At 36.9% G+C, this 15,313-nt stretch overlaps 1 protein-coding gene across 2 annotated transcripts in view; it reads left to right on the forward strand.

The window, feature by feature from the left end:
• Positions 1-13,903, forward strand: part of Atpaf1 (ATP synthase mitochondrial F1 complex assembly factor 1) — a 35,479-nt gene extending 21,576 nt beyond the window's left edge. The window contains exons 7-10 of one of the 2 annotated variants that reach the window (XR_013091804.2): positions 2,125-2,220; positions 3,304-3,411; positions 10,605-12,051; positions 12,787-13,903. Coding sequence is in view for 1 of the 2 variants with exons in the window: in XM_076860469.2 (XP_076716584.2) it covers positions 2,125-2,220; positions 3,304-3,411; positions 10,605-10,799 (399 nt within the window). In the remaining variant the exon portion in view is untranslated. Of the gene's footprint in view, positions 1-2,124; positions 2,221-3,303; positions 3,412-10,604 lie in introns of both variants that reach the window. The other variant, XM_076860469.2, reaches the window with a different exon arrangement.
• Positions 13,904-15,313: the final 1,410 nt, after the last annotated feature.

The raw sequence follows: 15,313 nt of genomic DNA on the forward strand, positions 1-15,313 counted from the left end.
CAACATCTTTGTTTTGTATGTGGTGCTGAGGATCGAACCCAGGCCGCACGCACGCCAGGCGAGCGCACTACCGCTGGAGCCACATCCCCAGCCCAAGATTTCTTAATTATGCCATGAAAAGCACAAACTACAAAAGAAAACAAATCATTAGATTAGATTTCATCAAAAGTAAAATATTTGTACACTTGTACACTTATATTCTTAACAGCACTAATCAAAATAATAAAATGGTGGAAGCAACCCAAGTTATGTTAAAAACTCTTATTACAATAATAAAGAGGACAGACAATGCAATTAAAAAAATGGACAAGAGATTTGAATAGATGTTTTACCTAAGGAGTGAAGTGACAGATAAGCAGCTGAAAAGATGCTTATTAGTTCTCATTGAATTCTCATTAGTTATTATGAGAATGCAAATTAAAACCTTAATGAGATACCACTAGAATAATTGAAATTAAAAAGACTGATGATGCCAAGTGTTGGTAAAGATATGGAGCAACTGGAACTCTCATATACTGCTATCGATTGTATAAAATGGTACAACCATGTTAGAAAATAATTTCTTTAAGTGTAAGCCTACACCTACCATATTAATTAGACATTCTATTCCTACATATTTTTCCGAAAAAACTAAAAGCAATCATATACTGACCTATTCATGAATGTTCAAATAGCTCGGTTCATAATAACTAAACAATAGAAATAATCCAAATGTGAGTCACAAGTGCATAGAAATTATGAGGGGAGAGAGAAAAAACATACATCTGCACCTATGCACACAATAACCTTCAGCAATAAAAATGAATGAATACATAGAACAGCATGGATAGATCACAAAACAATAATGCTGAGTGAAAGAAGCCAACCTTCCCTGATAAAAGACATAGTCCATGCTACCATTTATACAAAATTCTAAAATATAGACTGATCTAAAGTCACAGAAAGCAAATCAGTGGTTGCATGGGGACAGTAGGGGACGGGGAGGTATGAATTACAAAAGGATTCAGAAAAACTTTTAGAGACCATAGATATGTTCATTAAGTTGATTATAGTAATGGTTTCACAGTATGCAAGTAATGGAACCAACCAAATTTTAATATAAATATTAAATGTATAATATGTACTTCAAATGTATATAATTTATTATACTTCAAATATGCCTAAATAAAACTCCATAAACTTATTTCCCCCTAATAAAGAATATCAAATAGCCACCAACGTTATCTCAGATATTTAATAGTAATGAATCAGAGCCTGAGTGGTTGCCAGTAAGAAAACAACTCTGTGACTAGTACTATTGGACTTTATTTTATTCTGGCACCATTCTCTACTGCTCATCTTCAATTCTAAGCATCCTGGGCATAAAACTAATAATTTCTTGGTATTTAATCTAAAGTCATGTGCCAGTATTATTAAATGATTTTATAGCAATTCGAACAAGTTATTTCAATACCATTAGTAAACTTAGAAATTGAAAAAGACCCAAATATTCATCAAGAAAAAAATAGATGAATAAATTGTGAGAAATGTTTGTAGTAGAATTGCATACAATAGTGAGAAATTAAAGGATTATTTTTATCAACATATATTAGTCTCAGAAGCCTAATATGAATTCAAGAAAGGAAGTTATGGGTTGTGGCTCAGTGGTAGAGCATTTGCCTAGCATGTGTGAGGCACTGGGTTCAATTCTCAGTATCACATATAAATAAATTAATAAAATAAAGGTCCATCAGTGTCTTATAAAAAAAAAAAGCAAGTTATAAGAGGATATATACAGTTTGATAAGATTTAAAGTTTTTGAATGCTCAAATAGTATATTTTGCTTAAAGATTTACACGTATGTATTAAAAGTATAAAAACAGAAGGGAATGATAGATATATACAGGACTGAATATAAACTCTAGAATGGGATTGGAATGGCATGCAAAGGGATCCTCAAATTATATCTCTAATGCTTTATTTCTTAAGTGGGCTGGAAAGTGTTATATTGTCACATGAATTTCATAATTCTAAAATGTTTTAAAAAACAAGTATTGATAAAAATGGAGTAATAGATGCAAGAGGATGGACCTAGAGCAAATGGCTTCTTTTATTTAACTGTCTCCTTGTGTATTTTTTTCCCAGTTTCTGTGTGCACTACCAAGAAGGGAAGGTTATGAGTTCTTTGTAGGACAATGGACAGGTACTGAACTCCACTTCACTGCACTTATAAATATTCAGGTAGGTGGCTTGTGCCCTACCAAGCAAAAGGGTAGGAAGAAAGGCCTGCTCGTTGTTGGGACTAGAAGCCCTTTCTGAGGTTTGGGGCACAGAATATTTATTAACTCCCAGCATTATTTGTTATGGCACTGCTGAACTGTCATACTTTGAATGTTGGGCTATTTTTCTAGGCCCCGCTTAATGTCAAGAAATTAGAGAAAATACCTTAGATTACTTTTTCTTACTATATCTGGCTCTCTTTTGTCTCTTCCCCAGACCTCAATAGCTCTTACTGCATGTGCCCCACTTAACAAATATGGCTAAGTTAGGATGTTATCTTTTTAATCCAAGCTATAAGCCCACCGAGGAAGGTTCTGTGTCTTTTGTGTTTTGTATTAACCAAGTCAGCACCTTCTGAGGTGCTAGATTAATATTTTCCATTTAATGAATGTCATTTTGTTTGCTTCCTTTTTTTGTTTATTCCTGAACATTAGATTTAAAAAGTTAGATTCAAAGCATTTGAATCTTTTAGACAAAAGTCGATATTTTGCTGAGCAAGGTAGCTCACAGCTGCTTCCTCGTGAAATTATGATGTTCTCATACTTTTTCCCTCCTCCCTTCCCTAACCAGATTTATTTTAAAACTGTACACTGCAAATCTGGACTATATCTCTAGCTTTTGTTGCAGCTTACTCCATCTTCAGAGCCAGCTAAGGAGAGTAGATTTTAGCTATGAAATGAACTAGTACATAAAAGTGAGAATTACACAGGCATATTGCTTTCTTTAGAACTTGATTTGGTAGCTGCTTGTGCCATTTTGATTTTAAATGTATAGTCACAATGAAGGATTCACTGCCTTCTATAAACATTTTCTGGGAAAAAAGCCAAATCTTTTCCAATTGAAGACACAAATAACATCCTGCAAACTGTCAGTTTCACTGTGCCTTTGCAAGTCTGACCTTGCCCCCACATACCAGTTCTCCAACTCACTAGCCACCCAAGGGGCTTTTAAGAACCAGAATTTCCTCCAGACTCTCTATTGCTTTGAAATTGCAGTTTGTTGTGGTGGTACCTTATTGAGCCTTGATAAGTATTCCTCTTGCAGACCCGGGGGGACACTGCAGCCAGCCAACTGATTTTATATCACTACCCTGAACTTAAGGAAGAAAAGGGCCTAGTACTGATGACAGCAGAAATGGATTCCACTTTTCTGGTAAGAATCAACATTTACCTCTTTGAATTTACTTAGTGGTTCTGAAGGTGTTACTCTTCTGTTAAAGTTCATGAGAGGTAAAATTCTAGAGACCTAAAGGTAATAGGTACAGATAATGTGGAACTATGGATTATACAACTCCCCACAGAAAACACTCTTAGTATTCCCTAATTTGTTTCTTATTTACAAAGTTGAAAATAATTTGATCTTGCTCACACTTTTGCTATTTGAAGCTAGAACACATCCTCAATCATCTTTTCACAACTCTGAAATACATAGGCTCTGAAAATAATTTTCCTTTTTTAAAATATTTATTTTTTAGTGATAGGTGGACACAATATCTTTATTTTATTTTTATGTGGTGCTGAGGATCAAATCTGGTGCTTCACGCATGGTAGGCGAGCACTCTACCTCTAAGCCACAGCCCCAGCCCCTGAAAATCATTTCCTAATACTCATTTGGTCACAAACCTTACTTGACCTTCCCAGCAGCTTGGGACACTGAGGCAGGAGTATTGTGAGTTCAAAGCCAGCCTCAGCAACTTAGTGAGGCCCTAAATAAAATATAAATAAGGGGTGGGGATGTGGCTTGGTGGTTAAGTACTCCTTGGTTCAATCCCTGATACCAAAATAAACAAACTATACTCGGCTTAAATTCATTTGGGAGGTAAATCTTCATTTAAACTGAGATGAGGCCATTTATAGTCCTATTAGTCCCACTTGACATAGAATATTACACATTTTATTAGGGAAATACTAAGTGTATTTTCTGTGGGGAGTTGTATAATCCATAGTTCCATATTATTTGTACCTATTACCTTTAAAAAGTAATTCTGAATCCAAGACACATCTGACCCTAAGAATTTCAGGTAAGAGATGTGGTAGACAAATAAATGGCTTCCTAAGTGTAGAGAAGAGCTGAAAGTCTAGAATAGTTCTCTTTTATCTTCCTCTACACTTTTCACATATGTAACCTTCATTATATACATGATTTCCTTTTCCACTTGGAATCACCAGGATAAAGCACTGACTACGTTCATGCTCACAGCTAGTAATGTCCATTGTGTTCTCACTGCACAAATACAAGAAGTAGTTTTATGATTACTATACAACTTCTTTGTCTAGTTCTTGCTCATTTCAATCTCATTATCTAACAGAAATAGTTCAGGGTGTCCTCAATATAGTGACACTTTAAAGCCTCTTTACCCTGAGATTCTTCATTACAACACTCACTTATTTTCCCTGTTTCTCTTTCTCTTAGCAGATGCATAGTGAGAAGGACAGTGTTATTCAGCTAATATATCACAATAGCATTAATTAATTCCCTGATTTTTATTCATAAAACTGTCCAGTTCCATTTTTCCCATTCTTCTTTCCTCATAAATCTTCTGCACATCATACTCAACTGGAAGTCACCTAAAATCCTTTCTAGAAATGCAGATTTGCCATTAACTAAGATAGACAAGATTTCAGAAGTAATAGGTTTGGAAGAAAAATCAGGAGCTGACTTCCAGATATGTTGAATCTGAGATACCTATTAGATCTCCAACTAGTAGGCAGTTAGATATATGAGTCTGGTATTCAGGGGAGAGGTTCAGGCTACAGATACAAATATGGACTTGTCAACACACAAATTGTACTTAAAGCCACAAGACTGAATGAAATCACCAAGGAAATAAGTGAAAATAGAGAAGAAGTCTAACAACTTGAGTCCTGGAGAGATGAAGAAGTATCAGCAAAGAAGATTAAGAAGGAACAGTTGTGAGGCAGAAGGAAAATTAAAATGGTAGAATGCTATAAAAGCCAAGAGAAAAATGTTTCAAGCCATAGGGATTGCACAATTGGCCAAATCTCACTTGCTTTTAGGACAATGAGATGAGGACTGAGAATTTATTAGATTTAACAAATATGGAGATTTGGGGGAACATTTATGAGAGCAGTTTCAAAGGGATGGTATAATGATACAAGCATGATTGGAATAGATTTAAGAGAGGATGGGAAGAGAAATTAGAAAGAGAAAACATTAATAACTCTTAAGCGAAGGAAAGAGTGGAGCACTAGCTAGAGGAAGAGAAGTGGGAATGTCTTTTGTTCTGAATATGGGATAAATAACATTTATATGCTAATGGGAAACATCCAATAGAGAGGGGAATATTGATAATACAAGGCAAGAGGGAAAGAGTGATATTTTTGAGTGGACAAGTCTGAGAATGAGGGTTTGATTCTTGCCAGGAGCATATTAACAGAGAGAAGTCAGGGTATAAGGACACAGAGTTAAATGGATAGAGATAATAGTAGCTTATAGAAGTGCTTGCCCCATTGCTCAGTGAAAAGAAAACCCATCACTGAGAGTAAGCATGGAAAAATAGATGTTAGACATTTGAGTCAAAAAGAGAAAGTATGAAATTGTCTAGGATTGATCAGTAAGTTACAGACTGTGGACTATATCCAACCCACAGGCTGTTTTCATAAGGCCCATGAGTTACTAATGTTTTCTACATCTTAATTAGGTTAAGAAGAGAGAGAGAGAAATTTCATTATATGTGAAAAGCATATGAAATTCAAATTTTAACATCCATAAATAGAAGTTTTATTGCAACATAGCCACGTACATTCGTTTACATACTATCTTTGGCTGCTTTTGTTCTACAGCAGAATAGAGTAGTTAAAGATTCTATGATGTACAGAGCCTAAAATATATACTATTCATGGAAGTGTTTGCCTGCCCATGGTATGACAGCATACCAAGAAGAGTGAATTTTTGTATAGGTGGGACACAGAGAGAAAGTTGAATTTAACTAGGGGTATGGTTTGATCAAGTAGTATAATAAGTGATTGAGGGGTCAGGAAGTTAAAGATAGATGCAAAGGAATGATTATAATTATTGACCAAGGAATGAAAGCTGAGTAAAGGGGAAGTGAATAGATAAGGAAAGTTTGAAACAGTGAGAATTGTGGGGTTATAGATTGTTGGAGTTGAGAGTGAATTAGAAAGATAGGAAATAGTAGACAAAGTGCATATGTTTCACATTAAGATTCGGAGGGAATACAGTTACCTATAATGACAAAGTTTGATTTGACCATGGAAATGTGATAGAGTGTGCTATATTTTCTGGTCTTCAGTAGAAGCACAGCATTTGATTATATTTAAAGAGGATTCTAGAGGTCAGAGGAGGCTTTTTCTGCATTGTTCCTTTTTTCCATTGTTCCATACCATCTCACTCTGGTGGTCTCAAACTGCTACACAGTTCTTATCACCATGAAATTTGTTTCTTGACCTTATAATATTTGACAACATACCAGGAAACATTCATTGCCTTGTATAAATGACTATGAGGCTCCAGTATAGTACAGAACTAGATGCATTAGAATTTATTGTAAAGTTACATGATATAGAGAAGGGAAACCTAGAAATGTAATATGCATGTATGGTCCCATATATACTGAAACATGAAAAGTGCACTTTAGGTACAGCATTTCCAAGTATAGTAAAGCATTAATCTCAGATGAATAGAAATATGTAAAAACTAGAGGTTTCTTCTGAAGTGACCTTCATGCTAAAAAGTTAGTAGTATATTTTAAAAACCTAACCTTGTTTGACTTCACATCTGTATCAATAGATGATTTTATTGGAATGCAGTTGGTGCTATATAGGGTTCAGAAGTGGGGTCAGGGATGGGGCAATGTGCCTAGCCCAAAGAGTGAGAAGGCTTCCTAGAGGAGGAACAGGGAAAGGGAGGTGTTACCAACTGAGAAAATAACATAAGTAAATGTTAAAAGGCATAAAATGGCTTGGGATACATATACATACATACATACACACACATGCATAATATATGTATATATTACATATATATGTATATATATATATATAGTGTGTGTGTGTGTGTGTGTGTGTATATATAAAAAATACATATTTTTTAAGGAGGTTTGTAGGACTGTGTTTAGAAGTTTGGCCTTATCCTAAAGGCATGAAAAGAGTTATTAAAGGGTTTAATATAGAGTAACCCATGAAGAGTTAGGTTTTAAGACCACTAGCCTTAATTATTTGCTTCCTAAACATTCTGCAGTTCTAGTTGGTCAGTGTGATCATTTAGAAGACATTTGGAATAGTCTGGGCCAGAGATAGTGCAGATCTGAACTAGAGCAGTACTAGTAAAGGTGGAAGAGAGAAAAAGACTGCAGAAATGGAGAGGGAAAAATATGGGCAGGACTTGGTACATTGATTGTAAATATATATTGTGTTAGTAAGCTTTTTGTTGCTGTGATCAGAATACCTAACAAGGACAATTTAGAGGAGGAAAATTTTATTTTAGCTGACAGTTTCAGAGGATTCAGTCATGTTTGGCCAACTCCATTCCTTTGAGCCTGAAGTGAAGCAGAAGATCATGGCAGTTGGATAGCAGAAAGAGAGAACAAGGAGCCAGGAACAAGATATAGTCCCCAGAGACACAACCTTCAATGATCTGCTTCCTCCAGCCACACCCCACCTGACTACATTTACCACCTAGTAGTCCATTAAAATTATTAATCCATCAAATGGATTAATCCACTGATGAGCTTACATCTCTCATAATCCAATCTTTTCATAAAAGCCCTATCTCTGAACCTTACTGCATTGGGAACCAGACTTTCAAAACATGAATTTTTTTAGGAGGACAATTCCAGATCCAAATCATAACAGATACAAAAAAATTGAAAGAGAAAAAAATCAAGTCTGTTAATAATACCTTCTTATTGAATATCACAAGGAGTAAGTATATTTATCTTTGTGGGTTTTGGAAAGGGAAGAAGCCAATGTTTTATGTTGAAGATCAAGAGAATAAAAGGCTGAGTGAATAAGGAGTAAGGGATGCTTTCCATAACCCTCCAGGAGAGAAAGAGAGATGTCTACCTCTCTCCCTATAACCTACCTCCCTACACACCATTTAAACTTTTTTTTAAAGTGGTGGGAGGAACCCTTTATCCAAACAAAATTTTATGTAAAAATCCCAGGAAATAACAGCTAAAACTGAGAGGAAGGGACCTGAGGCACCTCCACAGAATCCTTAAGATTCTGCAGAATATTTTGGATAGCACTGTTCTAGAATGAACACAGCTAAATTTGCCCCTGCCTTCACCAACCCACCTCAAATAAAAGATTGATATCAAAATTCCTACCACTCTGGGGCTCAGAAAATGGTAGTAACTGCCTCATGTGGCAGCGCATTTACTTTAGGATTTGCATCTGATGCACATTTGAATTTAAGAAAGGTAAATTGATGAAGTAAAGTTAGTGGCCTCTATCATAATCTTAATTATCAGAAACAGTATTGGAGTGAAATGTAGGGAAATGTATTGAAATGATATGGAAGGATTTTTGCTATTAAGACATAAGAGATTATAGCTCTGTCTTGGATCACTCACCCTTGGGTATTATTCAAGTCTGCCATTGGCCAACTACATGACCTTGGCCTTGTCCCTGAACCCCATCTACTTTGGTTTCCTGGCCTATTAAATGAGAACTGGATGATCTCTGAGGCTCCTTCCAACTTTAAAATTCTATTAATTTTACACAGCTAGGTTTTTGGGAAAAGGATTTTGATTGAAGATCCAGTCTCAGAGATTAATGCCTAATGAGAAATTACCTAAAAGTCCCAGGGAGGGAATAGAGGTGAAGCACAGCCTACAGTATTTATAAACTCATCTTTTTTTTTTTTTTTTTTTTTTTTTTTTTTTTTTTTTTTAAAGAAAGAGTGAGAGAGAGGAGAGAGAGGGAGAGAGAATTTTAATATTTATTTTTTAGTATTTGGTGGACACAACATCTTTGTCTGTATGTGGTGCTGAGGATCGAACCCGGGCCGCACGCATGCCAGGCGAGCGCGCTACCGCTTGAACCACATCCCCAGCCCTATAAACTCATCTTCATCATTCAGTAGCTAGACACATCACACTTTGAACAGTCAGTTTTTATGGGAATTTTCCAGTATCTTTTGAGGTTTGATTTTGGCCGTATGAACATCATGATGATAAATAAGTGCCTCTGGTAAACTAGAACTGCAGAATGTGTAGAAATAAAAGAATCATTTGAGGTAATTCTTTTGTGAGGTTTTGAGGGTGTGGCCCTTGCCCCACAGCCCCACAGTCCCGTGCTGACTATGTCCCTGCTCTGCCTTTAGAGAAGATAGCCTTTTCTCTTTCTGGGGTTTTGCTGGTAGATTGGTTTTAAATGGCTACATAACAAATTACTTCAAAACTTAGTGGCTTAAAACAGCAAACCTTTATTGCCTCATAGTTCTTTAGGGCAGGAACTCAGGAGCAGCTTAGCAGGGTAATTCTGGCTCAAAGTCTCATGAGGTTGCTGTTAGGATGTTGGCTAAGACTGTAGGCATCAAAGGCAGATTGAACTTAAGGACTGATTCACTTCTGGCCCCACTCACATGGCTGTTGGTAAAAACCTTGTTCCTTACCACATTGGGTTCTCCATAGGGCTACTTGAATGTCTTTATGGTATAATAGCTGGCTTTCCCAAGGGTGAGTGAACCAAGACAGAGCTATAATCTCTTATGTCTTAATAGCAATAATCCTTCCATATCATTTCATCTTAGTTTGTTTGTTAGCAGCAAGTCACTGAGTGCACCCTCCCTTAATGAAATGCTCCACCAGAGGGAGAAGTATATTACAGTTTGTGGACACATTTTATTTGAAACTATCACAACTAGCTTTCGCATTATTTTTCACACTGAGGTGGTAAGTCTGGTTAGTCAAGAACTTAGTACTTACAAAGTAGTTCTCAGACCTGGGTAACCCTTGCTCTTTTTTTCCCTTGTAGATATATTTAACAGTTATTTAGAAATTGAATGTAGAAGGAAATTGTGAACATATGCATTAGTTTATTCAGCAAACATTCACCAGATGTCACTGTGTGCAGAAATCTAAAACAAGTCCTGGTCTATATCTTTGAGAAATTTGTATTAGTCAAGACAGAAAGAGCGGGGAAAAGGACAAATATAATACAGTGTGATAAATACTTTTATAGTAATAAACAGGACGATTTGGTTTTATGGAGTAGGAACACCTAACCAAGGCTTGGGAAATCAGAGTTAGAGCTTTCGGAAGCAGTGATTCCTAGGAGCTCCCAACCACCACAGAACTCAGACTCAGAGTTTTGTGGCCCTGTACAAGGAAAGACCTTATAATTCTTTTTACCTTTCAGAATGTTGCTGAGGCACAGTGCATCGCCAACCAAGTCCAGCTCTTCTATGGCACTGATCGGAAAGAGACCTATGGTTTAGTGGAGACCTTTAACCTCAGACCAAATGAATTCAAATATATGTCTGTCATCGCTGAATTGGAGCAAAGTGGACTTGGAGCAGAACTGAAATGTACCCAGAACCAGGATAAGACTTAGAATTGTAAAGTTTGACCCTTCATAGAGCAGCTCAGCCCTGGATAATCTAGAGCCCACCCACCCCCTTGAACTTAAGAGTTCAGCATCTAATGAGGAGTCTATCTTGAGTTGCTCTATGTGTTTATTGCAAAACGGGATTGTGGAGATGAGCCCTAATACTTGATATTCAGGAACAGAGGTACCCAAATGTTCTGATAATTACCTCAGCACACTTGAGGTTTCCTTTTTAAGTATTTCTGGTCATAAAAAGAGACAGCCAGGAAGCTGCAGAATGGTTGACTTGATTTTACATAGTATAACAGTGCAGTTGCTCATTTTTCCCAGTTATGCATCTTTGTGAACTTGTGCCATGATGATAAACTGGAAGATCTGTAGTTAGATATGGGCTTTATATACTTTTCCCATGTGCCAGTCAGCTGGCCAAAAGCACAACCCAAATATCCTGTTAGGCTCTAATATATGTTATTATATATTCCCATCTAGATGCACCTCCCCCCCCCCCCAGAGTTTGCTTTAGTGTAGCTGGTTTGGGGTATCGGCAGATTTCAGGTACAACTGGATAAACAGATATAGTGCCTGTACATTGTTAAACCACAATTTGTGGTACCTATGCCTCTAACTCTTCCTATTAGAAGCTATGCATTTGAAAGGGGTGAATCAGTGCAGTGTAAATAAAACACTTTTTTAAGGAGGAGATCATTCCAGATTTGCATGATTTTTTTTAACAACTAAATATTACATGAAAAAATGGTTAGACACACATGTTCCCAGATTGTGAGAAATTGTAGCAATAATAAAATCTGGCTCACAGTCTGTTATACAAAATAGTGAAATCTAAGCTGTGTGCCGTCTGTCCATGGTATCAGTGCTGTGGGTTGATTTTTCAAAACTCATCTTGGAGCTAGGCATATGGCTAAGTGTTAGAGCACTTGCCTGGCATGAGTGAGGCCCTGAGTTTGATCTCTCAACACCAAAAAAACTTCATCTTGGGACTCTGCAATTTCTTGAAACTCCAGAAATAAGAAAGTTGTTCTTCAACACTGGAAACTCATGTGTGATTTGTAGTGTCACTGTTATGGCTCTAAGCTCAGTGAGAAGAGAATGGTGGTTACACTCCATCCTTCTGAGCTCAAAATACTTGGCACCTGCTGTATTATTGTTAATCACCTGTACCGTGCCTTCCCTTTTCTTTATCTAATGTGCTCTAATTGTCTGCTACCCCTGTGGAAGATCTGGGTGACACTGAATTATGGTGAGTAGACATTTAAGCTGTGTGCTTGCATGTGTGTGTGTGTGTGTTTTTCATTATGGACCTGTCCAGAAGCTTTTTAAAAAGGATTGGATTTCCCATTATTTATTCGAGCTGAGTATTTTGTTGTGCTTCTAAGTCAGTATGTAGAGAGTGTTTATTTTAACTTAGAGGAGTTGCTAACCTTTCTACATTTTCTCTAAATATTGAGCCATTTCCAGCAGACACCTGTAATCCCAGCTACTCAGGAGGCTGAGGCAGGAGGATGGTAATATTGAGTTAATCTTGAGCAATTTAGTAAGAACCTGACTCAATATAAAATATAAAAAGGGCTAGGGATGTATCTCAGTGGTAGAGTACTTGCCCAGCTTGTGTAGGGCTCTGGGTTCAAGCCCAGTACCACAGCAGAAAACAAAAATGTTGAGCTATTTGCAAACTCTGGACCAACCCTTGGTCCTGACAATTCATCTTTTGAGAAACTTGTCTGGTATCAGCCCTGCCATTTTCCTTCAGTGCCCTCCAACATTCTGAATACTTTGTATCCCAAGAATCTTTGAAGTCAGGTGGGATATCATTCATAGGTATGTGGTTGTTTGCCTTTCCCTCTAGACAGACCCAGTTAGTACATATTCTTCCTTACCCCATTCCCCCAACCCCCCAGTACCAGGCACTATATCACTGAGCTACATCCCCAGCTCCCTGATATACACACTTTTTTTTTTTTTTTTTTTTGGACAGCATCTCACTGAGTACCCAGGCTGGCCTCAAACTTGCAATTCTCCTTCCTCAGCTTCCCAAATCACTTGGATTACAGGCGTGCAACACCATACCCAATGTTATAGTGCATTTTTCATAACACCTCCACTAGAGGTGAGAAGATGATGGAAAAAAGAAGAAATGGCCATTTGTTTTATGGTTCCTCTCATCTTTGCCCTCAAACCCAACTTGACAAAGAAGGATGTATCCATGGATAAACTGTATTGAGTGTGAATAAAGTACCATCTGGCTATTCTTTATATTTATTTACCTAGAGAGATCTAACAAAGAACTAAAAGAAAATTGTAACATTTAATCAATTAATTTGTCCCCAGTATCAGTATGGTGTTATAGAAAATTGGCAGACTTTAAGAGAATCTGGGTTCAAATGTCTGTGTTTGCTTTTCTCTTTACTTTATAATGTTGAATAAATTAAACTCAGTAATTCTTATTTTTTCATCTGCAAAATAGGGATTATTATACCTACCTCATAGGATTATTCTAAGAATTGTTACCTTATATAGACTGTAATAGAACTTGATAAATGGCAACCCCTTCCTCCTTTCTTTCCCCTGTTCCTCATTAAAGACTAACACAGCTTATTATTTCAGATGTACAGATCATTCCTCATTCCAGTTAAAGGACTGGTTCTCAAATGTCACTGGTTCTCAAATGGATTCGCTCAGAGTATTTTAAAATACAGATACCCAGGCCCCTGACCTACTTAATCAGAATGTTGGGTGCTGGTAATCTGCATTTTAATAATATATTCCAGATACTTCTGATGTAAGTAATTACTGAGCCACATTTGACAACCATTATTTATTTTTCACAAAAATATCCATTAGCTGGGTCTTGTCTTTCCTATAGACATTGACCATAGGATTTAAGTTGTTCTGCTCTTTGTCTTCCATAGTGGTCCCCTTTGCATATTCTAGTTATATTATATTTATTTATTCTTGAGTCTTTTCCCCACTAGACTGTAAGCTCCTTGAGGGTCAGGATTTATCTCTGTTTCCAGCACCAAGAACATGACCTGGACCATAGAAGATAATCAGTTGTCTTTTGACTAAATAAATGACATAGATTTTAGCCAAAATGTTATTTTGTTGGTGTGTGTGTGTGTGTCTATTTAGAGACTGTGGATTTAAGAGAAAATCAATCTCTCTTTTATTTCTTTATTTTTGTGGTGCTAGGGTAGAAACCTAGGGCCTTGTTCATAGTAGGCAAGCTCTCTACCACTGAACCACATCCCCCAGTCCAAGATAATCTCTTTAACACACAAAGATTGAGAATTTGTTGAGTAGAAATATTTGTAAACCAAGATACCAAGTTATACACCACCAAGTTTGTATCTTACCTAGTCCCCCAGCATTACCTTGGTGGGCTGTCTACTCAATACAGTTTAACAGTTATTCACAGAGCAACTCTTCCACAGCTATTGTGCTAAGTGCTAAACACAGGAGGATGAGGAAGGTGTGATCCCTGTTCTCAAGCTCTTTTTCAGCCATCTGTTTCTCTCTTGCCTCTGATTCTATGCCACACATCTAGCACCTGGTCATAGTTTGCCTATCTCAAACTAGGTTATTGGTAGGATTGTTTGCCTATTTCTCAGACTAATTGGTACTTGCTTGTTCTCCAGTTTAGAAGTTGGATCCCATACGTTGATTTTTTTGCATTCTCCACAATGTTGACCTTTGGTTCAGTCTGGAAGAAGATGTATTAATGCCCACTCCTCCAGTCATTTTTAAAATTTATTTATTTATTTATTTTAATTAGGTATATATGACAATAGAATGCATTTTGTTTCATTGTACATAATTGCAGCACACTTTTCATTTCTCTGTACACAATATGTGCCATCATACATGTACCTAGGGTAATAATGTTCATCACATTCCACCATCTTTCTTGCACCCCTCCCCTCCTCCCCTTTGCCCAATCAAAGTTCCTCCATTTTTCCCATGCCCCCCGCCAATTATGGATCAGCATCTACTATCAGAATATCAGAATACTATCAAAAAACCCCTTTGGTTTTTTGGGGTTGGCTTACTTTGTTTAGCATGATATTCTCCAGCTCCATCCATTTACCTGCAAATGCCATAATTATATTCTTTTTTAATGCTGAGTAATATTCCATTGTGTATATATACAGTTTCTTTATCCATTTATCTATTGAAGGGCATCTCAGTTGCTTCCATAGTTTAGCTATTGTGAATTGAGCTTATCTAAACATTGATGTGGCTGTGTTACTATAGTATGCTGATTTTTAAGTCCTTTAGGTATAGACTGAGGAGTGGGATAGCTGGGTCAAATGGTGGTTCCATTCCAAGTTTTCCAAAGAATCTCCATACTGCTTTCTATAGTGGTTGCATCAATTTGCAGTCCCACCAGCAATGTATAAGAATACCTTTTTCCCCCACATCCTCGCCAATACTTATTGTTGTTTATATTCTTGATGACTGCCATTCTGACTGGCATGAGATAAAATCTTAGAATAGTTTTGATT

This window comes from Callospermophilus lateralis, chromosome 7, assembly GCF_048772815.1.
Source record: "Callospermophilus lateralis isolate mCalLat2 chromosome 7, mCalLat2.hap1, whole genome shotgun sequence".
Lineage (NCBI taxonomy): Eukaryota > Metazoa > Chordata > Mammalia > Rodentia > Sciuridae > Callospermophilus > Callospermophilus lateralis.